Source organism: Somniosus microcephalus, chromosome 33 (assembly GCF_052327205.1).
Source record: "Somniosus microcephalus isolate GS21.2 chromosome 33, FLI_Smic_1.0, whole genome shotgun sequence".
NCBI classification, from domain to species: domain Eukaryota; kingdom Metazoa; phylum Chordata; class Chondrichthyes; order Squaliformes; family Somniosidae; genus Somniosus; species Somniosus microcephalus.
The window spans coordinates 35,842,054-35,864,124 of record NC_141019.1 but is presented as its reverse complement, the minus strand read 5'-3'; the positions used below and the strand labels follow the sequence as shown (position 1 = coordinate 35,864,124).

The 22,071-nt window shown below is 54.3% G+C and overlaps 1 protein-coding gene across 1 annotated transcript in view; it reads left to right on the top strand.

The window, feature by feature from the left end:
• Window positions 1-22,071, top strand: part of LOC147097165 (zinc finger E-box-binding homeobox 2) — a 44,289-nt gene that overhangs the window by 2,144 nt on the left and 20,074 nt on the right. The window contains exons 2-3 of the mRNA XM_085973051.1: window positions 13,950-14,117; window positions 17,188-17,402. Of these exons, the coding sequence (XP_085829177.1) occupies window positions 13,950-14,117; window positions 17,188-17,402 (383 nt within the window). The remainder of the gene's footprint in view (window positions 1-13,949; window positions 14,118-17,187; window positions 17,403-22,071) is intronic.

Sequence of the window (22,071 nt, the reverse complement as noted above, 5' to 3'; positions counted from 1 at the left end):
ATGGAAGGAAGGATGGAAGGAATGAAGGATGGAAGGAAGGATGGAAGGAATGAAGGATGGAAGGAAGGGTGGAATGAAGGATGGAAGGATGGATGGAAGGAATGAAGGATGGAAGGAATGAAGGAAGGATGGATGGAATGAAGGAAGGAAGGATGGATGGAAGGAATGAAGGAAGGATGGAAGGAAGGATGGAAAGAAGGATGGAAGGAAGGATGGAAGAAGGAATGAAGGAAGGAAGGAAGGAAGGGTGGAAGGATGGATGGAAGGAAGGAATGAAGGAAGGATGGAAGGAAGGATGGAAGGAAGGATGGAAGGAAGGATGGAATGAAGGAAGGATGGAAGGAAGGAAGGATGGAAGGAAGGATGGAAGGAAGGATGGAAGGAATGAATGAAGGAAGGATGGAAGGAATGAAGGAAGGAAGGAAGGAATGAAGGATGGAAGGAATGAAGGAAGGATGGAAGGAATGAAGGAAGGAATGAAGGAAGGATGGAAGGAATGAAGGATGGAAGGAAGGATGGATGGATGGAAGGAATGAAGGAAGGATGGATGGAAGGAATGAAGGAAGGATGGAAGGAATGAAGGAAGGAAGGATGGAAGGAAGGAATGAAGGAAGGAAGGATGGAAGAAAGGGTGGAAGGATGGATGGAAGGAAGGAAGAAAGATTTCTCCAGCCCCTTTCACCACCTCAGGACGTCCCAAAGTGCGTCACAGTCAATGAAGGACTTTTTTTGAGGTGTGCTCACTGTTGTAATGTAGGAAACGCGGCAGCCAATTTGCGCACAGCAAGCTCCCACAAACAGCAATGTGATAAATGACCAGATCATCTGTTTCTCGTCATGTTGGTAGAGGGACAAATATTGGCCCCAGGACACCGGGGAGAACTCCCCCCACCCCAGCTCTTCTTCGAAATACGTCCACCCGAGAGGGCAGACGCGGGCCTCGGTTTTAACGTCTCATCCGAAAGACGGCAACAGTGAACCGGTCCTGTTTTTAACCACAATCCGTCGGACTTACCGTCACTTTTAATGACAACAGCTTTTTTACCTCCAGGTTTCTGAAATGGAATTTAATTTCTCGCCCTCACACTCTATGGAGTGTTCCCCCAGTAGCAGAACCAACGCTAGCCCTGGCCTCGTTTCTCTCCGTTCCTCTCTCTCTCTCTGTCTCTCTCTCTCTCTCTCTCACTCTGTCTCTCTCTCTCTCTCTGTCTCTCTCTCTCTCTCACTCTCTGTCTCTATCTCTCTCTCTCTGTCTCTATCTCTCTCTCTCTGTCGCTCTCTCTCTCTCACTCTGTCTCTCTCTCTCTCTCTCTCTCTCTCTCACTGTGTGTGTCTCTCTCTCTCTCTCTGTCTGTCCCTCTCTCTCTCTGTCTCTCTCTCTCTGTCTCTCTCTCTCTCTCTCTCTGTCTCTCTCTCTCTCACTCTGTCTCTCTCTCTCTCTCACTGTGTCTCTCTCTCTCTCTCTGTCTCTCTCTCTCTCTCTGTGTCTCTCTCTGTCTCTCTCTCTGTCTCTGTCTCTCTCTCTGTCTCTCTCTCTCTCTCTCTCACTGTGTGTCTCTCTCTCTCTCTCTGTCTCTCTCTCTGTCTCTGTCTCTCTCTCTCTCTCTCTCTCTCTCTCTCTCTCTCTCTCTCTGTCTCTCTCTCTCTCTCTGTCGCTCTCTCTCTCTGTCGCTCCCCTCACTCCAGTGTTGCCACAAACCCCTTTCTCATGACTCAGGATTTTTTTCCTCTCTACTTCTGATAATGAAAACAAAGTGTCAGATACAACAACACCAGCTTGTATTTATACGGCACCTTTAACGTAGTGAAATGTCCCAAGGCTCTTCACAGGAGAGTAAATCAGACACAATCCGACCCCGAGCCACATCAGGAGATATTAGGACAGGTGACCAAAAGCTTGGTCAAAGAGGGAGTTTTAAGGAGCGTCTTAAAGGAGGAGAGAGAGGCGGAGAGGTTTAGGGAGGGAATTCCAGAGCTCGGGGCCCAGGCGGCTGAAGGCACGGCTGCTAATGGTGGAGCGATGGAAATCGGGGGATGCTCAAGAGGCCAGAATTGGAGGAGGGCAGAGATCTGGGAGGGTTGTAGCGGGCTGGAGAAGGTTACAGAGAAAGGGAGGGTTGTAGGGTGCTGGAGGAGGTTACAGAGATAGGGAGGGTTGTAGGGGGCTGGAGGAGGTTACAGAGATAGGGAGGGTTGTAGGGACTGGAGGAGGTTACAGAGATAGGGAGGGTTGTAGGGGCTGGAGGAGGTTACAGAGATAGGGAGGGTTGTAGGGGGCTGGAGGGGGTTACAGAGATAGGGAGGGTTGTAGGGCTGGAGGAGGTTACAGAGATAGGGAGGGTTGTAGGGGGCTGGAGGAGGTTACAGAGATAGGGAGGGTTGTAGGGGGCTGGAGGAGGTTACAGAGATAGGGAGGGTTGTAGGGCTGGAGGAGGTTGCAGAGATGGGGAGGGTTGTAGGGGACTGGAGGAGGTTACAGAGATAGGGAGGGTTGTAGGAGCTGGAGGAGGTTACAGAGATAATGAGGGTTGTAGGATCTGAAGGCGGTTACAGAGATAGGGAGGATTGTAGGGGGCTGGAGGAGGTTACAGAGATGGGGAGGGTTGTAGGGGCTGGAGGAGGTTACAGAGATAGGGAGGGTTGTATGGGCTGGAGGGGGTTACAGAGAGAGGGAGGGTTGTAGGGGCTGGAGGAGGTTACAGAGATAGGGAGGGTTGTAGGGGGCTGGAGGAGGTTACAGAGATAGGGAGGGTTGTAGGGGCTGGAGGAGGTTACAGAGATAGGGAGGGGTGTAGGGGGCTGGAGGAGGTTACAGAGATAGGGAGGGTTGTAGGGGGCTGGAGGAGGTTACAGAGATAGGGAGGGTTGTAGGGGGCTGGAGGAGGTTACAGAGTTAGGGAGGGGTGTAGGGGGCTGGAGGAGGTTACAGAGATAGGGAGTGTTGTAGGGACTGGAGGAGGTTACAGAGATAGGGAGGGTTGTAGGGACTGGAGGAGGTTACAGAGATAGGGAGGGTTGTAGGGGCTGGAGGAGGTTACAGAGATAGGGAGGGTTGTAGGGGGCTGGAGGGGGTTACAGAGATAGGGAGGGTTGTAGGGCTGGAGGAGGTTACAGAGATAGGGAGGGTTGTAGGGGGCTGGAGGAGGTTACAGAGATAGGGAGGGTTGTAGGGGGCTGGAGGAGGTTACAGAGATAGGGAGGGTTGTAGGGCTGGAGGAGGTTGCAGAGATGGGGAGGGTTGTCGGGGACTGGAGGAGGTTACAGAGATAGGGAGGGTTGTAGGAGCTGGAGGAGGTTACAGAGATAATGAGGGTTGTAGGATCTGAAGGCGGTTACAGAGATAGGGAGGATTGTAGGGGGCTGGAGGAGGTTACAGAGATGGGGAGGGTTGTAGGGGCTGGAGGAGGTTACAGAGATAGGGAGGGTTGTATGGGCTGGAGGGGGTTACAGAGAGAGGGAGGGTTGTAGGGGCTGGAGGAGGTTACAGAGATAGGGAGGGTTGTAGGGGGCTGGAGGAGGTTACAGAGATAGGGAGGGTTGTAGGGGCTGGAGGAGGTTACAGAGATAGGGAGGGTTGTAGGGGGTTGGAGGAGGTTACAGAGATAGGAAGGGTTATAGGGGGCTGGAGGAGGTTACAGAGATAGGGAGGGTTGTCGGGGCTGGAGGAGGTTACAGAGATGGGGAGGGTTGTAGGGGCTGGAGGAGGTTACAGAGATAGGGAGGGTTGTAGGGGGCTGGAGGGGGTTACAGAGATAGGGAGGGTTGTAGGGGCTGGAGAAGGTTACAGAGATAGGGAGGGTTGTAGGGGGCTGGAGGAGGTTACTGAGATAGGGAGGGTTGTAGGGGCTGGAGGAGATTACAGAGATAGGGAGGGTTGTAGGGGGCTGGAGGAGGTTACAGAGATAGGGAGGGTTGTAGGCGGCTGGTGGAGGTTAGAGAGATAGGGAGGGTTGTAGGGGCTGGAGGAGGTTACAGAGATAGGGAGGGTTGTAGGGGGTTGGAGGGGGTTACAGAGATAGGGATGGTTGTAGGGGCTGGAGGGGGTTACAGAGATAGGGAGGGTTGTAGGGGCTGGAGGAGGTTACAGAGATAGGGAGGGTTGTAGGGGGTTGGAGGGGGTTACAGAGATAGGGAGGGTTGTAGGGGGCTGGAGGGGCTTACAGAGATAGGGAGGGTTGTAGGGGCTGGAGGAGGTTACAGAGATAGGGAGGGTTCTAGGGGCTGGAGGAGGTTACAGAGATAGGGAGGGTTGTAGGGGGCTGGAGAAGGTTACAGAGATAGGGAGGGTTGTAGGGGGCTGGAGGAGGTTACAGAGATAGGGAGTGTTGTAGGGGCTGGAGGAGGTTACAGAGATAGGGAGTGTTGTAGGGGTTTGGAGGAGGTTACTGAGATAGGGAGGGTTGTAGGGGCTGGAGGAGATTACAGAGATAGGGAGGGTTGTAGGGGCTGGAGAAGGTTACAGAGATAGGGAGGGTTGTAGGGGTTTGGAGGAGGTTACTGAGATAGGGAGGGTTGTAGGGGCTGGAGGAGATTACAGAGATAGGGAGGGTTGTAGGGGGCTGGAGGAGGTTACAGAGATAGGGAGGGTTGTAGGGGGCTGGAGGAGGTTACAGAGATAGGGAGGGTTGTAGGCGGCTGGTGGAGGTTAGAGAGATAGGGAGGGTTGTAGGGGCTGGAGGAGGTTACAGAGATAGGGAGGGTTGTAGGGGGTTGGAGGGGGTTACAGAGATAGGGAGGGTTGTAGGGGCTGGAGGGGGTTACAGAGATAGGGAGGGTTGTAGGGGCTGGAGGAGGTTACAGAGATAGGGAGGGTTGTAGGGGGTTGGAGGGGGTTACAGAGATAGGGAGGGTTGTAGGGGGCTGGAGGGGGTTACAGAGATAGGGAGGGTTGTAGGGGCTGGAGGAGGTTACAGAGATAGGGAGGGTTGTAGGGGGCTGGAGAAGGTTACAGAGATAGGAAGGGTTGTAGGGGGCTGGAGGGGGTTACAGAGATAGGGAGGGTTGTAGGGGGCTGGAGGAGGTTACAGAGATAGGGAGTGTTGTAGGGGCTGGAGGAGGTTACAGAGATAGGGAGGGTTGTAGGGGGCTGGAGGGGGTTACAGAGATAGGGAGGGTTGTAGGGGGCTGGAGGGGGTTAGAGAGATAGGGAGGGCTGGAGGGGGTTACAGAGTGTGTAGCCATGAATCTTTACTCAATATCACCCAATCTTTGAGTCACTCGGTCTGTGGTTCACTCTTAAAACAAGAGTGAAAATGGGCTGTTTGTTTTTTGTCGAAATGAAAGCGGGTTGAAATCCGCGCAGAAAACAATCTCTCAATCTCAGAGCAGGGGGCCTGGGAAAAACTCTTTGCGACTGCCTTGGGGTTAACCTCAATACTCTCTAAATTAACAGCGTACAAGGCAGGCATGTTTACAGGCCACTTGAGCTGCGTGCTGTCACCGAGGGCAGCAGTGAGCTCGGTTCCCTGATAGATTTTATTGTGCAGCCAAGAAGCTGTGATGCACAGCAGTGACCCTGTCTCCTGCTGAGTGCCCGGCCTCAAAGGCGCCATTGTACGCAAGCTTCTCCCCCCATCGCCATGGTGTCAGATGTCACCATGCAGCCCGGGGAAAGACCAGGCAAAGCTCCAGGTTCCATTCCCGGACCTGTGCGGAACCGGGCCGACCAATAGGGGGCGCTACAATTGGATCACCAATAGGGGGCGCTATAATTGGATCACCAATAGAGGGCGCTATAATTTGAACACCAATAGGGGGCGCTATAATTGGAACACCAGTAGAGGGCGCTATAATTGGAACACCAATAGGGGGCGCTATAATTGGAACACCAATAGGGGGCGCTATAATTGGAACACCAGTAGAGGGCGCTACAATTGGAACACCAATAGGGGGCGCTATAATTGGAACACCAATAGGGGGCGCTATAATTGGAACACCAGTAGAGGGCGCTATAATTGGAACACCAATAGGGGGCGCTATAATTGGAACACCAATGGGGCGCTATAATTGGAACACCAATAGGGAGCGCTATAATTGGAACACCAATAGGGGGCGCTATAATTGGAACACCAATAGGGAGCGCTATAATTGGAACACCAATAGGGGGCGCTATAATTGGAACACCAATAGAGGGCGCTATAATTGGAACACCAATAGGGAGCGCTATAATTGGAACACCAATAGGGAGCGCTATAATTGGAACACCAGTAGAGGGCGCTATAATTGGAACACCAATAGGGGGCGCTATAATTGGAACACCAGTAGAGGGCGCTATAATTGGAACACCAATAGGCGGCGCTATAATTGGAACACCAATAGGGAGCGCTATAATTGGAACACCAGTAGAGGGCGCTATAATTGGAACACCAATAGGGGGCGCTATAATTGGAACACCAATAGGGAGCGCTATAATTGGAACACCAGTAGAGGGCGCTATAATTGGAACACCAATAGGCGGCGCTATAATTGGAACACCAATAGGGGGCGCTATAATTGGAACACCAATAGGGAGCGCTATAATTGGAACACCAATAGGGAGCGCTATAATTGGAACACCAATAGGGGGCACTATAATTGGAACACCAGTAGAGGGCGCTATAATTGGAACACCAATAGGGGGCGCTATAATTGGAACACGAATAGGGGGCGCTATAATTGGAACACAAATAGGGGGCGCTATAATTGGAACACCAATAGGGGGCGCTATAATTGGAACATGAATAGGGGGCGCTATAATTGGAACACCAATAGGGGGCGCTATAATTGGGTCACCAATAGGGGGCGCTATAATTGGAACACCAATAGGGGGCGCTATAATTGGAACACCAATAGGGGGCGCTATAATTGGAACACCAATAGGGGGCGCTATAATTGGGTCACCAATAGGGGGCGCTATAATTGGAACACCAATAGGGGGCGCTATAATTGGAACACCAATAGGGGGCGCTATAATTGTAACACCAATAGGGGGCGTTATAATTGTAACACCAATAGGGGGCGTTATAATTGGATCACCAATAGGGGGCGCTATAATTGGATCACCAATAGGGGGTGCTATAATTGGATCACCAATAGGGGGCGCTATAATTGGGACACCAATAGGGGGCGCTATAATTGGATCGCCAATAGGGGGCGCTATAATTGGATCACCAATAGGGGCGCTATAATTGGAACACCAATAGGGGGCGCTATATTTGGATCGCCAATAGGGGGCACTATAATTGGAACACCAACAGAGGGCGCTATAATTGGAACACCAATAGAGGGCGCTATAATTGGATCACCAATAGGTGACGCTATAATTGGATCACCAATAGGGGGCGCTATAATTGGAACACCAATAGGGGGCGCTATAATTGGAACACCAATAGGGGGCGCTATAATTGGAACACCAATAGGGGGCGCTATAATTGGAACACCAATAGGGGGCGCTATAATTGGAACACCAGTAGAGGGCGCTATAATTGGAACACCAATAGGGGGCGCTATAATTGGAACACCAGTAGAGGGCGCTATAATTGGAACACCAATAGGGGGCGCTATAATTGGAACACCAATAGGGGGCGCTATAATTGGAACACCAATAGGGGGCGCTATAATTGGAACACCCGCAGGAGACGCTACGATTGGACCAGTAGGTCGGGGGACGCGCCCTGTTGCATGAGGTGTGAATGAATTTATTGTCACGCAGTGTGTTATTCCCGGCCAATCTGAGCACCGCCTGCACGAGCTCGACGGGCCGAATGGCCTCCTTCAGTGCCGGAACCCTTCTGTGCACCGCCGTATCGGGGCCGACACCTCTCCCACACTCCGGGTCCCGGTACGAGACACAGCTCGGCATCTGTTACATGGCCCCACTCTCAACTCTGGCCTCTCTCAAAGTTACTTGTTTCCTGTCTCTCTGGTCAATGCTCCTGAATTCAAAATATTCATTCCTACATGTTCTTACAGGGAAGAGAGAGCGGGGCAGTGGGATTCGTTTTAGGATTGATACAGGGCTATGGGGAGAGAGCGGGGCAGTGGGATTAGTTTTAGGATTGATACAGGGCTATGGGGAGAGAGCGGGGCAGCGGGATTAGTTTGGGGTTGATACAGGGATATGGGGAGAGAGCGGGGCAGTGGCATTAGTTTGGGATTGATACAGGGATATGGGGAAAGAGCGGGGCAGTGGGATTAGTTTGGGATTGATACAGGGCTATGGGGAAAGAGCGGGGCAGTGGGATTAGTTTGGGGATTGATACAGGGCTATGGGGAAAGAGCAGGGCAGTGGGATTAGTTTGGGGATCGATACAGGGCTATGGGGAAAGAGCAGGGCAGTGGGATTAGTTTGGGGATCGATACAGGGCTATGGGGAAAGAGCAGGGCAGTGGGATTAGTTTGGGGATTAATACAGGGCTATGGGGAGAGAGAGCAGGGCAGTGGGATTAGTTTGGGGATTGATACAGGGCTATGGGGAGAGAGCGGGGCAGTGGGATTAGTTTGGGGATTGATACAGGGCTATGGGGAGAGAGCGGGGCAGTGGGATTAGTTTGGGGATCGATACAGGGCTATGGGGAGAGAGAGCAGGGCAGTGGGATTAGTTTGGGGATTGATACAGGGCGATGGGGAGAGAGCGGGGCAGTGGGATTAGTTTGGGGATTGATACAGGGCTATGGGGAGAGAGCGGGGCAGTGGGATTAGTTTGGGGATTGATACAGGGCGATGGGGAGAGAGCGGGGCAGTGGGATTAGTTTGGGATTGATACAGGGCTATGGGGAGAGAGCGGGGCAGTGGGATTAGTTTGGGGATTGATACAGGGCGATGGGGAAAGAGCGGGGCAGTGGGATTAGTTTGGGATTGATACAGGGCTATGGGGAGAGAGCGGGGCAGTGGGATTAGTTTGGGGATTGATACAGGGCTATGGGGAGAGAGCGGGGCAGTGGGATTAGTTTGGGGTTTGATACAGGGCTATGGGGAGAGAGCGGGGCAGTGGGATTAGTTTGGGGATTGATACAGGGCAATGGGGAGAGAGCGGAGCAGCGGGATTAGTTTGGGGATTGATACAGGGCTATGGGGAGAGTGCGGGGCAGTGGGATTAGTTTGGGGATTGATACAGGGCTATGGGGAGAGAGAGCGGGGCAGTGGGCTTAGTTTGGGGATTGATACAGGGCTATGGGGAGAGAGCGGGGCAGTGGGATTAGTTTGGGGATTGATACGGGGCTATGGGGAGAGAGCGGGGCAGTGGGATTAGTTTGGGGATTGATACGGGGCTATGGGGAGAGTGCGGGGCAGTGGGATTAGTTTGGGGATTGATACAGGGCTATGGGGAGAGAGAGCGGGGCAGTGGGCTTAGTTTGGGGATTGATACAGGGCTATGGGGAGAGAGCGGGGCAGTGGGATTAGTTTGGGGATTGATACGGGGCTATGGGGAGAGAGCGGGGCAGTGGGATTAGTTTGGGGATTGATACAGGGCTATGGGGAGAGAGCAGGGCAGTGGGATTAGTTTGGGGATTGATACAGGGCTATGGGGAGAGAGCGGGGCAGTGGGATTAGTTTGGGGATTGATACAGGGCTATGGGGAGAGAGAGCGGGGCAGTGGGATTAGTTTGGGATTGATGCGGGGCTATGGGGAGAGAGCGGGGCAGTGGGATTAGTTTGGGGATTGATACAGGGCTATGGGGAGAGAGCGGGGCAGAGGGATTAGTTTGGGGATTGATACAGGGCTATGGGGAGAGAGCAGGGCAGTGGGATTAGTTTGGGGATTGATACAGGGCTATGGGGAGAGAGCGGGGCAGTGGGATTAGTTTGGGATCGATGCGGGGCTATGGGGAGAGCGCGGGGCAGTGGGATTAGTTTGGGGATTGATACAGGGCTATGGGGAGAGAGCGGGGCAGTGGGATTAGTTTGGGATCGATACAGGGCTATGGGGAGAGAGAGCGGGGCAGTGGGATTAGTTTGGGGATCGATACAGGGCTATGGGGAGAGAGCGGGGCAGTGGGATTAGTTTGGGGATCGATACAGGGCTATGGGGAGAGAGCGGGGCAGTGGGATTAGTTTGGGGATTGATACGGGGCTATGGGGAGAGAGCGGGGCAGTGGGATTAGTTTGGGGATTGATACGGGGCTATGGGGAGAGAGCGGGGCAGTGGGATTAGTTTGGGATCGATGCGGGGCTATGGGGAGAGTGCGGGGCAGTGGGATTAGTTTGGGGATTGATACAGGGCTATGGGGAGAGAGAGCGGGGCAGTGGGCTTAGTTTGGGGATTGATACAGGGCTATGGGGAGAGAGCGGGGCAGTGGGATTAGTTTGGGATCGATACAGGGCTATGGGGAGAGAGAGCGGGGCAGTGGGATTAGTTTGAGGATTGATACAGGACTATGGGGAGAGAGCGGGGCAGTGGGATTAGTTTGAGGATCGATACAGGGCTATGGGGAGAGAGCGGGGCAGTGGGATTAGTTTGGGGATTGATACGGGGCTATGGGGAGAGAGCGGGGCAGTGGGATTAGTTTGGGGATTGATACAGGGCTATGGGGAGAGAGCAGGGCAGTGGGATTAGTTTGAGGATCGATACAGGGCTATGGGGAGAGAGCGGGGCAGTGGGATTAGTTTGGGGATTGATACAGGGCTATGGGGAGAGCACCGAGCCCAAATCCCGTACAAAAGCTGGCTCAAGAACTCATTTACTGCAGAGTAAACTCAGAGCTTCGACCCAGCAGTGGGGTTTACCCAGGGACTCAACAGGGGACTAGCCCTGTTGACACACATCATAATGGGGCGGTGTAAGTTTGTGAAATGACAAGACTGAGCCCCCTCGTTCCCGGAACAAATAAAGCTGCTTATTCGCAAAGATAGAAACATAGAAACATAGAAGATAGGAGCAGGAGTCGGCCATTCGGCCCCTCGAGCCTGCTCCGCCATTCAATGCGATCATGGCTGATCATCCAAATTCAGTACCCTGTCCCTGCCTTCTCCCCATATCCCTTGATCCCTTTAGCCTTAAGAAATATATCCAACTCTTTTTTGAATATATTTAATGAACTGGCCTCCACCACCCTCTGTGGCAGAGAATTCCACAGGTTCACCATTCTCTGGGTGAAGAAATTCCTCCTCATTTCTGTCCTAAATGGCTTACCCCTTATCCTTAGACTGTGACCCCTGGTTCTGGACTCCCCCGCCATCGGGAACATCCTTCCTGCATCTAGTCTGTCTAGTCCTGTTAGAATTTTATAAGTTTCAATGAGATCCCCTCTCATTCTTCTAAACTCCAGTGAGTATAAGCCCAATCGACCCAATCTCTCCTCATACGTCATTCCTGCCATCCCAGGTATCAGTCTGGTGAATCTTCGCTGCAATTTGACGGTTAAAGATACAATCCAGCGCCTTTCCCCATCTCAGGACCTCCCAAAGCACCTCACGGCCAATGAAGTACGTTTTTCTGGAAGTGTGGTCGCTGTTGTAATGTGGGAAACGTGGCAGCCAATTTGGGCACAGCAAGCTCCCAGACACAGCAATATGATAAATGATCAGATCAGCTGATTCATTCGTGATGTTGGTTGAGGGATAAATATCGGCCCCGGTACACCTGGGAGAACTCCCCCCTGTTCTTCTTCGAAATAGTGGCCGTGGGATCTTTTACATCCACCCGACAGGGCAGACTGGGTCTCGGTTTAATGTCACGTAAAAGACTGCCCCTCCGACACTGCGGCGCTCCCTCAGTACTGCCCCTCCGACAGTGCGGCTCTCCCTCAGTACTGCCCCTCCGACAGTGTGGCGCTCCCTCAGTACTGCCCCTCTGTCAGTGCGGCACTCCCTCAGTACTGCCCCACCGACAGTGCGGCACTCCCTCAGTACCGCCCCTCCGACAGTGAGGCGCTCCCTCAGTACCGCCCCTCCGACAGTGCGGCGCTCCCTCAGTACCGCCCCTCCGACAGTGCGGCGCTCCCTCAGTACTGCCCCTCTGACAGTGCGGCGCTCCCCCAGTACCGCCCCTCCGACAGTGCGGCGCTCCCTCAGTACCGCCCCTCCGACAGTGCGGCGCTCTCTCAGTACTGCCCCTCCGACAGTGCGGCGCTCCCTCAGTACCGCCCCTCCGACAGTGCGGCGCTCCCTCAGTACCGCCCCTCCGACAGTGCGGCGCTCCCTCAGCACCGTCCCTCCGACAGTGCGGCGCTCCCTCAGTACTGCCCCTCCGACAGTGCGGCGCTCCCTCAGTACCGCCCCTCCGACAGTGCGGCGCTCCCGCAGTACCGCCCCTCCGACAGTGCGGCGCTTCCTGAGTACCGCCCCTCCGACAGTGCGGCACTCCCTCAGTACCCGCCCCTCCCACAGTGCAGCGCTCCCTCAGTACTGCCCCTCCGACAGTGGGGCGCTCCCTCAGTACTGCCCCTCCGACAGTGCGGCGTTCCCTCAGTAACGCCCCTTCGACAGTGCGGCGCTCCATCAGTATTGCCTCTCCGACAGTGCGGCACTCCCACAGTACTGCCCCTCTGACAGTGTGGCGCTCCCGCAGTACCGCCCCTCCGACAGTGCGGCGCTTCCTGAGTACCGCCCCTCCGACAGTGCGGCACTCCCTCAGTACCGCCCCTCCCACAGTGCAGCGCTCCCTCAGTACTGCCCCTCCGACAGTGGGGCGCTCCCTCAGTACTGCCCCTCCGACAGTGCGGCGTTCCCTCAGTACCGCCCCTTCGACAGTGCGGCGCTCCATCAGTATTGCCTCTCCGACAGTGCGGCACTCCCACAGTACTGTCCCTCTGACAGTGTGGCGCTCCCTCAGTACCGCCCCTCCGACAGTGCGGCGCTCCCTCAGTACTGCCCCACCGACAGTGCGGCGCTCCCTCAGTACCGCCCCTCCGACAGTGCGGCGCTCTCTCAGTACCGCCCCTCCGACAGTGCGGCGCTCCCTCAGTACCGCCCCTCCGACAGTGCGGCGCTCCCTCAGCACCGTCCCTCCGACAGTGCGGCGCTCCCTCAGTACTGCCCCTCCGACAGTGCGGCGCTCCCTCAGTACCGCCCCTCCGACAGTGTGGCGCTCCCGCAGTACCGCCCCTCCGACAGTGCGGCGCTTCCTGAGTACCGCCCCTCCGACAGTGCGGCACTCCCTCAGTACCGCCCCTCCCACAGTGCAGCGCTCCCTCAGTACTGCCCCTCCGACAGTGGGGCGCTCCCTCAGTACTGCCCCTCCGACAGTGCGGCGTTCCCTCAGTACCGCCCCTTCGACAGTGCGGCGCTCCCTCAGTACTGCCTCTCCGACAGTGCGGCACTCCCACAGTACTGCCCCTCTGACAGTGTGGCGCTCCCTCAGTACCGCCCCTCCGACAGTGCGGCGCTCCCTCAGTACTGCCCCACCGACAGTGCGGCGCTCCCTCAGTACCGCCCCTCCGACAGTGCGGCGCTCTCTCAGTACTGCCCCTCCGACAGTGCGGCGCTCCCTCAGTACCGCCCCTCCGACAGTGCGGCGCTCCCTCAGTACCGCCCCTCCGACAGTGCGGCGCTCCCTCAGCACCGTCCCTCCGACAGTGCGGCGCTCCCTCAGTACTGCCCCTCCGACAGTGCGGCGCTCCCTCAGTACCGCCCCTCCGACAGTGTGGCGCTCCCGCAGTACCGCCCCTCCGACAGTGCGGCGCTTCCTGAGTACCGCCCCTCCGACAGTGCGGCACTCCCTCAGTACCGCCCCTCCCACAGTGCAGCGCTCCCTCAGTACTGCCCCTCCGACAGTGGGGCGCTCCCTCAGTACTGCCCCTCCGACAGTGCGGCGTTCCCTCAGTACCGCCCCTTCGACAGTGCGGCGCTCCCTCAGTACCGCCCCTCCGACAGTGCGGCACTCCCACAGTACTGCCCCTCTGACAGTGTGGCGCTCCCTCAGTACCGCCCCTCCGACAGTGGGACTATCTGGATAGCTTTCTCCTGTGCTGTACGATTCTCTGATTTCCCTGATTCGATTAACTCTTACATGGCTGTTACCGTATTCGCAGGTCTCACTGACGGAGACTGTCTTCGTGAGGAAGAGGAGTTGAAGACTGAAAACCTCAGCCCAGTTGGAGATGTGGAACACTATCAGCTCAACGGGGTTGGTCCGTATTTCCAGTCAACTGAATGCGCCATACAATACAAGGGGCCGTTTCTGGACAAGCACGCCCAAGGTACCGCATCTCATCTCCACGGTCTCCAAACTGTCACGTTGCATGTCCGACATCCAGTTCTGGATGAGCAGAAATTTCCTCCAACTAAAGGGCAGCACGGTGGCATAGTGGTTAGCACTGTTGCCTCACAGCGCCAGGGACCCGGGTTCAAATCCGGCCTCGGGCGACTGTCTGTGTGGAGTTTGCACATTCTCCCCGTGTTTGCGTGGGTTTCCTCCGGGTGCTCCGGTTTCCTCCCACAGTCCAAAGATGTGCGGGTTAGGTTGATTGGCCATGATAAAAATTGGCCCTTAGTGTTAGGGGGGGATTAAATACGTGGGGTTACGGGGATAGGGCTTGGGTGGGATGGCTGTCGGTGTAGGGACCGGGTGTTAGGGTTTGGATGATCAGCCATGATCTCGTTGAATGGCGGAGCAGGCTCGAAGGGCCGAATGGCCTACTCCTGCTACTATCTTCTATGTTTCTATGTAACTATTGGGAAGACCGATTGTCTTCGGTCCCTACCACAACCTCCGTTCCCTCGCCTCCGGCTCCATCCCTCTCCCTAACGTCAGCCTGAGGCTAAACCACCCTGTCCGCAACCTTGGTGTCGCATTTGACCCCCGAGAAGAGCTTCCGATCACATCTCCGCGCCATCGCCTGTATCGCCGACTTCCATCTCCGCCCCTGCCTCAGCTCATCCGCTGCTGAAACCCTCATCCCTGCCCTCCAGACTCGACTATTCCAATGCACGCCTGGCCGGCTTCCCACCTCCCACCCTCCCTAAACTTCAGCTCATCCTAAACTCTGCCGCCCCCCGTGTCGTAACTCGCACCGAGTCCCGTTCACCCGTCACCCCCTGTGCTCGCTGACCTACACTGGCTCCCGGTCCGGCAACGCCTCGATTTCAAAATTTTCATTCTTGTTTTCAAATCCCTCTACGGCCTCCTCGCCCACTCCCTATCTCTCTAACCTCCTCCAGCCCCTACAGCCCTCCCTATCTCTGTAACCCCCTCCAGCCCCTACAACCCTCCCTAACTCTGTAACCTCCTCCAGCCCCTACAACCCTCCCTATCTCTGTAACCTCCTCCAGCCCCTACAACCCTCCCTATCTCTGTAACCCCCTCCAGCCCCTACAACCCTCCCTAACTCTGTAACCTCCTCCAGCCCCTACAACCCTCCCTATCTCTGTAACCTCCTCCAGCCTCCTACAACCCTCCCTATCTCTGTAAACTCCTCCAGCCCCCTACAACCCTCCCTATCTCTGTAACCTCCTCCAGCCCCTACAACCCTCCCAATCTCTCTAACCTCCTCCAGCCCCCTACAACCCTCCCTAACTCTGTAACCTCCTCCAGCCCCTACAACCCTCCCTATCTCTCTAACCTCCTCCAGCCCCCTACAACCCTCCCTATCTCTGTAAACTCCTCCAGCCCCCTACAACCCTCCCTATCTCTGTAACCTCCTCCAGCCCCTACAACCCTCCCTATCTCTGTAACCTCCTCCAGCCCCCTACAACCCTCCCTATCTCTGTAACCTCCTCCAGCCCCCACAACCCTCCCTATCTCTGTAACCTCTTCCAGCCCCTACAACCCTCCCTATCTCTGTAAACTCCTCCAGCCCCCTACAACCCTCCCTATCTCTGTAACCTCCTCCAGCCCCTACAACCCTCCCTATCTCTGTAACCTCCTCCAGCCCCCTACAACCCTCCCTATCTCTGTAACCCCCTCCAGCCCCTACAACCCTCCCTATTTCTGTAACCTCCTCCAGCCCCTACAACCCTCCCCATCTCTGTAACCTCCTCCAGCCCCCTACAAACCTCCCTATTTCTGTAACCTCCTTGCCCCCTCCCTATCTCTGTAACCTCCTCCAGCCCCCTACAACCCTCCCTATCTCTGTAACCTCCTCCAGCCCCTACAACCCTCCCTATCTCTGTAACCTCCTCCAGCCCCTACAACCCTCCCTATCTCTGTAACCTCCTCCAGCCCCTACAACCCTCCCCATCTCTGTAACCTCCTCCAGCCCCTACAACCCTCCCTATCTCTGTAACCTCCTCCAGCCCCTACAACCCTCCCCATCTCTGTAACCTCCTACAACCCTCCCTATCTCTGTAACCTCCTCCAGCCCCCTACAACCCTCCCTATCTCTGTAACCTCCTCCAGTCCCTACAATCCTCCGAGATCTCTGCGCTCCTCCAATTCTGTCCTCTTGAGCATCCCCCCCACCTCCCGATATCCATCGCTCCACCATTGGCGGCCGTGCCTTCAGCCGCCTGGGCCCCGAGCTCTGGAATTCCCTCCCTAAACCTCTCCGCCTCTCTCCCTCTCCTCCTTTAAGACGCTCCTTAAAACCTCCCTCTTTGACCCAGCTTTTGGTCACCTGTAGTTGTACAGAGCCTTGGCGAGACCACACCTTGAGTATTGTGTGCAGTTTTGGTCACCTTATCTGAGGAAGGATGTTCTTGCCATGGAGAGAGTGCAGTGAAGATTCACCAGACTGATACCTGGGATGGCAGGAACGACGTATGAGGAGAGATTGGGTCGATTGGGCTTGTACTCGCTGGAGTTTAGAAGAATGAGAGGGGATCTCATTGAAACTTATAAAATTCTAACAGGACTAGACAGACTAGATGCAGGAAGGATGTTCCTGATGGCGGGGGAGTCCAGAACCAGGGGTCACAGTCTAAGGATAAGGGGTAAGCCATTTAGGACTGAGATGAGGAGGAATTTCTTCACCCAGAGAGTGGTGAACCTGTGGAATTCTCTACCACAGAAGGCAGTGGAGGCCAATTCATTAAATATATTCAAGAAGGAGTTAGATATATTTCTTAAGGCTAAAGGGATCAAGGGATATGGGGAGAAAGCAGCGACAGGGTACTGAATTTGGATGATCAGCCATGATCTCATTAAATGGCGGAGCAGGCTCGAGGGGCCGAATGGCCGACTCCTGCTCCTATCTTCTATGTTTCTATGTTTGGCACTGGGAGTGTGGGTCTGGATAATGGGGCTCGAGTCTCTGGAGTGAGGTTCAAACTCGCCCTGATTTCTGTGCCCGCCACGCCAAACAGACTTTTGACCGCTGTCCGTTTTTGCAGAGTTGATGTCGAGGATTCCTGATGCCTTTGCGCAGCTTCTGACCTGCCCGTACTGCGACAGAGGCTACAAGAGATTGAGCGCCCTGAAGGAGCACGTCATTAAGCGCCACGAGAAGACAGAGGAGAGCTTCATCTGCGCGTTGTGTGGTTACTCGTTCAGCCACCGCGGACAGCTGGACCGTCACACGGCACTCCACAACCGGAGTCTGGATCAGGTGAGACACTTATCCCGGGGGGGATCGGATCAGGAGCTCAAAGGGCATGGAGAAACAGAGCACTGGCAAACCGCCCGAGGGGATCGAGGTCAGGAGAGGGGGAGGCGGAGAGGGAGCTGGATCGATCTTTGGCAGGGAAAGTGATGGAGGTGTATGAGAGAGAGGGGGGGAAGAGAGAGAGGGGGGGAAGAGAGAGGGGGGGGGAAGAGAGAGAGAGGGGGAAGAGAGAGAGGGGGGGAAGAGAGAGAGAGGGGGAAGAGAGAGGGGGGGGGAAGAGAGAGAGAGGGGGAAGAGAGAGAGAGGGGGAAGAGAGAGAGGGGGGGGAAGAGAGAGGGGGGGGAAGAGAGAGAGAGGAAGGGGGAGCAAGAGAGGGAGGGGGAGCGAGCGAGAGAAAGAGGGGGAGAGAGAGGGAGCTGGATCGATCTTTGGCAGGGAAAGTGATGGAGGTGTATGAGAGAGAGAGGGGGGAAGAGAGAGAGGGGGGAGCGAGAGAGAGAGGGAGAGAGAGAGAGGGGAGGGCAAGAGAGAGGGGAGAGCGGGAGGGGGAAATTGAGGGGTGAGAGAAGGGAGAGGGAGAGGAGAGCGGAGAGGAGAGGTGTGGAGGAGAGGAGAGATGAGGGGAGGGGAGGGGAGATGTAGAGGGGAGAGGAGAGGAGAGGAAAGAGGGGAGAGGAGAGGAAACAGGGGAGAGGAGAGGAGAGGAGGGGAGAGGGGAGGGGAGAGGAGAGGAGAGGGGAGGAGAGGGGAGAGGGGAGGGGAGGGGAGGGGAGAGGAGAGGAGAGGAGAGGGGAGTCATAGAGTCATAGAGTTTTACAGCACAGAAAGAGGCCCTTCGGCCCATCGTGTCTGCGCCGCCCATCCATCCCTGTCCAGTCTAATCCCATTTTCCAGCATTTGGTCCATAGCCTTGTATGCAATGGCATTTCAAGTGCTCATCCAAATGCTTCTTGAATGTTGTGAGGGTTCCTGCCTCTACCACCCTTTCAGGCATTGAGTTCCACATTCCAACCACCCTCTGGGTGAAAAAGTTCCTCCTCAAATCCCCTCTAAATCTCCTGCCCCTTACCCTGAATCTATGCCCCCTTGTTATTGACCCCCCTACTAAGGGGAAAAGTTCCTCTTTGTCTACCCTATCTATGCCCCTCATCATTTTGTACACCTCAATCAGGTCCCCCCTCAGCCTTCTTTGCTCCAAGGAAAACAACCCCAGCCTGTCCAGCCTCTCTTCATAGCTGAGGCGCTCCATCCCAGGTAACATCCTGGTGAATCTTCTCTGCACCCTCTCCAAAGCAATCACATCCTTCCTATAGTGAGGCGACCAGAACTGCACACAGTACTCCAGCTGTGGCCTCACCAGCGTTTTGTACAGCTCCATCATAACCTCCCTGCTCTTATATTCTATGCCTCGGCTAATGAAGGCAAGTATCCCATATGCCTTTTTAACCACCTTATCTACCTGTTCCGCTGCCTTCAGGGATCTATGTACATGTACACCAAGGTCCCTCTGACCCTCTGTACCTCCTAGGGTCCTACCACTCATTGTGTATTCCCTTGCCTTATTTGTCCGTCCAAAATGCATCACCTCGCACTTTTCAGGGTTAAATTCCATTTGCCACTTTTCCGCCCATCTGACCAACCCGTTTATATCGTCCTGTAGCCTGAGGCTTTCCTCCTCACAATTTACCACCCCACCAATTTTCGTGTCATCTGCGAACTTACTGATCATACCTTTTACATTCTCATCCAAATCATTTATGTAGATCACAAACAACAAGGGACCCAGCACCGATCCCTGAGGTACCCCACTGGACACAGTCTTCCAGTCACAAAAGCAACCTTCGACCATCACCCTCTGCCTCCTGCCACTCAGCCAGTTTATGATCCAACGCGCCAAGGCACCCTGGATCCCATGGGCTCTTACCTTCTTGACCAGTCTCCTATGTGGGACTTTGTCAAAAGCTTTACTGAAGTCCATGTAAACCACATCCACAGCATTTCCCTCATCCACCCCCCTAGTCACCCCCTCGAAAAATTCAATCAGATTTGTCAGACATGATTTACCCTTGACAAAGCCATGCTGACTATCCCCGATTAATCCTTGCCTCTCCAAGTGGAGACTAATTTTGTCCCTCAGAATTTTTTCCAATAATTTCCCTACCACAGATGTTAGGCTCACTGGCCTGTAATTCCCTGGTTTATCCCTGCTACCCTTCTTGAATAATGGTACTACGTTAGCTGTTCTCCAGTCCTCTGGTACATCCCCTGTGGCCAGAGAGGTTCTGAAAATTTGTGTCAGAGCCCCTGCAATCTCCTCCTTTGCCTCCCACAGCAACCTGGGATACATCTCGTCTGGGCCTGGGGATTTATCCACTTTTTGGCCTGCTAAAACCGCTAGCACCTCCTCCCTCTCGATGCTAATATGTTCAAGTATGTCACAGCCCCCTTGCCCGATTTCTATGTCTGCATCGTCTTTCTCCATAGTGAACACAGATGCAAAAAATTCATTTAAAACCCCGCCTACATCATCTGGCTCTACACACAGATTGCCACTTTGGTCCCTAATGGGCCCTACCCTTTCCCTGGTTATCCTCTTGCCCTTAATATACTTATAAAACATCTTAGGATTTTCCTTTATTTTGCTCGCCAGTGTTATTTCATGGCCCCTCCTCGCCCTCCTAATTTCTTTTTTAAGTATGCCCCTGCATTTTTTATACTCCTCTAGGGCTTCTTCCGTCTTTAGTCTTTTGTAACTGCCAAAAGCCCCCCTTTTATTTCTAATGCATTTTTGTATATCCCTTGTCATCCAAGGTTCCCTTTGCTTGTTGGTCCCACCCTTGACCTTTACAGGAACATGTTGGCGTTGTACTCTCTCTATTTCCCTTCTGAAAGTCTCCCACTGTTTTGATGCGGATTTTCCTATAAGTAGCTGCTCCCAGTCCAATTTGGCCAGATCCTGCCTTATCATATTAAAATCGGCCTTCCCCCAATTTAGAACCCTTATTTCCGGGCCGTCTTTGTCTTTTTCCATGACCACCTTAAATCTCACCAAATTGTGGTCACTGTCGCCAAAATGCTCTCCTACTGACACTTCCACCACTTGCCCGGCTACATTCCCCAGAATTAGGTCCAGTACCGCCCCCTCTCTTGTAGGACTTTCTACATGTTGGCTCAAAAAGCTCTCCTGGATGCACTTTAAGAATTCTGCACCCTCTAAGCCTTTCACACTCTGACTATCCCAATTTATATTGGGGAAGTTGAAATCCCCCACTATTATTACCCTATTATTTTCACACTTTTCTGAGATTTGCCTACATATCTGTTCCTCTATCGCCCCCTGACTGTTTGGGGGCCTATAGTACACTCCCAGCAAAGTGCTTGCCCCCTTTTTGTTTTTAAGTTCTACCCATATGGCCTCATTAGAGGAACCCGCTAATATATCATCCCTCCTTACAGCAGTAATTGACTCCTTAATTAATATTGCAACACCCCCTCCCCTTTTACACCCCCCTCTGTCTCGCCTGAAGATTCTATACCCCGGAATATTGAGCTGCCAGTCCTGACCCTCCCTCAACCATGTCTCCGTGATAGCAACAATATCGTACTCCCATGTGTTCAACAACAACTTCAGTTCATCCACCTTATTTGCAAGACTCCTTGCATTAAAATAAATGCCTTCCAGCCCTGCCATATTCTCTTTTGCCTTCACATATTTGCTTTGCCTTCCCAGCTGACTTGTTTTTCCCTCTGTATTTGGCTGTAAATCACCCCCTACTATAGCTCCACTCTGTACCCCATCCCCCTGCCAAGTTAGTTTAAACCCCCCCCCCAGCAGTGCTAGCAAACCTCCCCGCAAGGATATTGGTTCCCCTCTGGTTCAGGTGTAAACCGTCCGACTTGTACAAGTCCCACCTTTCCCAGAAGCAGACCCAGTGATCCAGGAAACTAAAGCCCTCCCCCCTGCACCATCCCTTTAGCCACGCATTCATCTGTTCTATCTTCCTATTCCTATACTTACTAGCACGTGGCACCGGGAGTAATCCAGAGATTACAACCCTTGAGGTCCTGCTCTTTAATCCTTCACCTAGCTCCCTAAATTCTTGCTGCAGGACCTCATCCCTCTTTTTACCTATGTCGTTGGTACCAATGTGGACCACGACCACTGGCTGTTCACCCTCCCCCTCCAGAATGCCCTGCAGCCGCTCAGTGACATCCTTGACCCTGGCACCAGGGAGGCAACAAACCATCCTGGATTCACGTCTACGGCCACAGAAACGCCTATCTGTTCCCCTTACTATAGAATCCCCTACCACTATTGCTCTCCCACTCTTTTTCCCCCCTTCCTGGGCAGCAGGAGCACCGCCAGTGCCAGGAAGTTGGCTGCTGCTGCCTTCCCCTGGTGAGTCATCCCCCTCAACAGTATCCAAAGCGGTATACTTGTTTGAAAGGGGGATGTCCGCAGGGGTTCCCTGCACTACCTGCCTGCCTTTGTTGCTCCGCCTGATGGTCACCCCCTGTGCTGCCCTACCCTGAGGCGTGAACAACTCGCTAAACACGTGCTATCCACGAGCCTCTCAGTGGAGGGGAGGGGAGGAATGGACAGAGAGAGATGGATGGATGGTATTTTTACAATTTGGGATATCCTCCCTCTGACCGTGGTCCTCATCTGGCG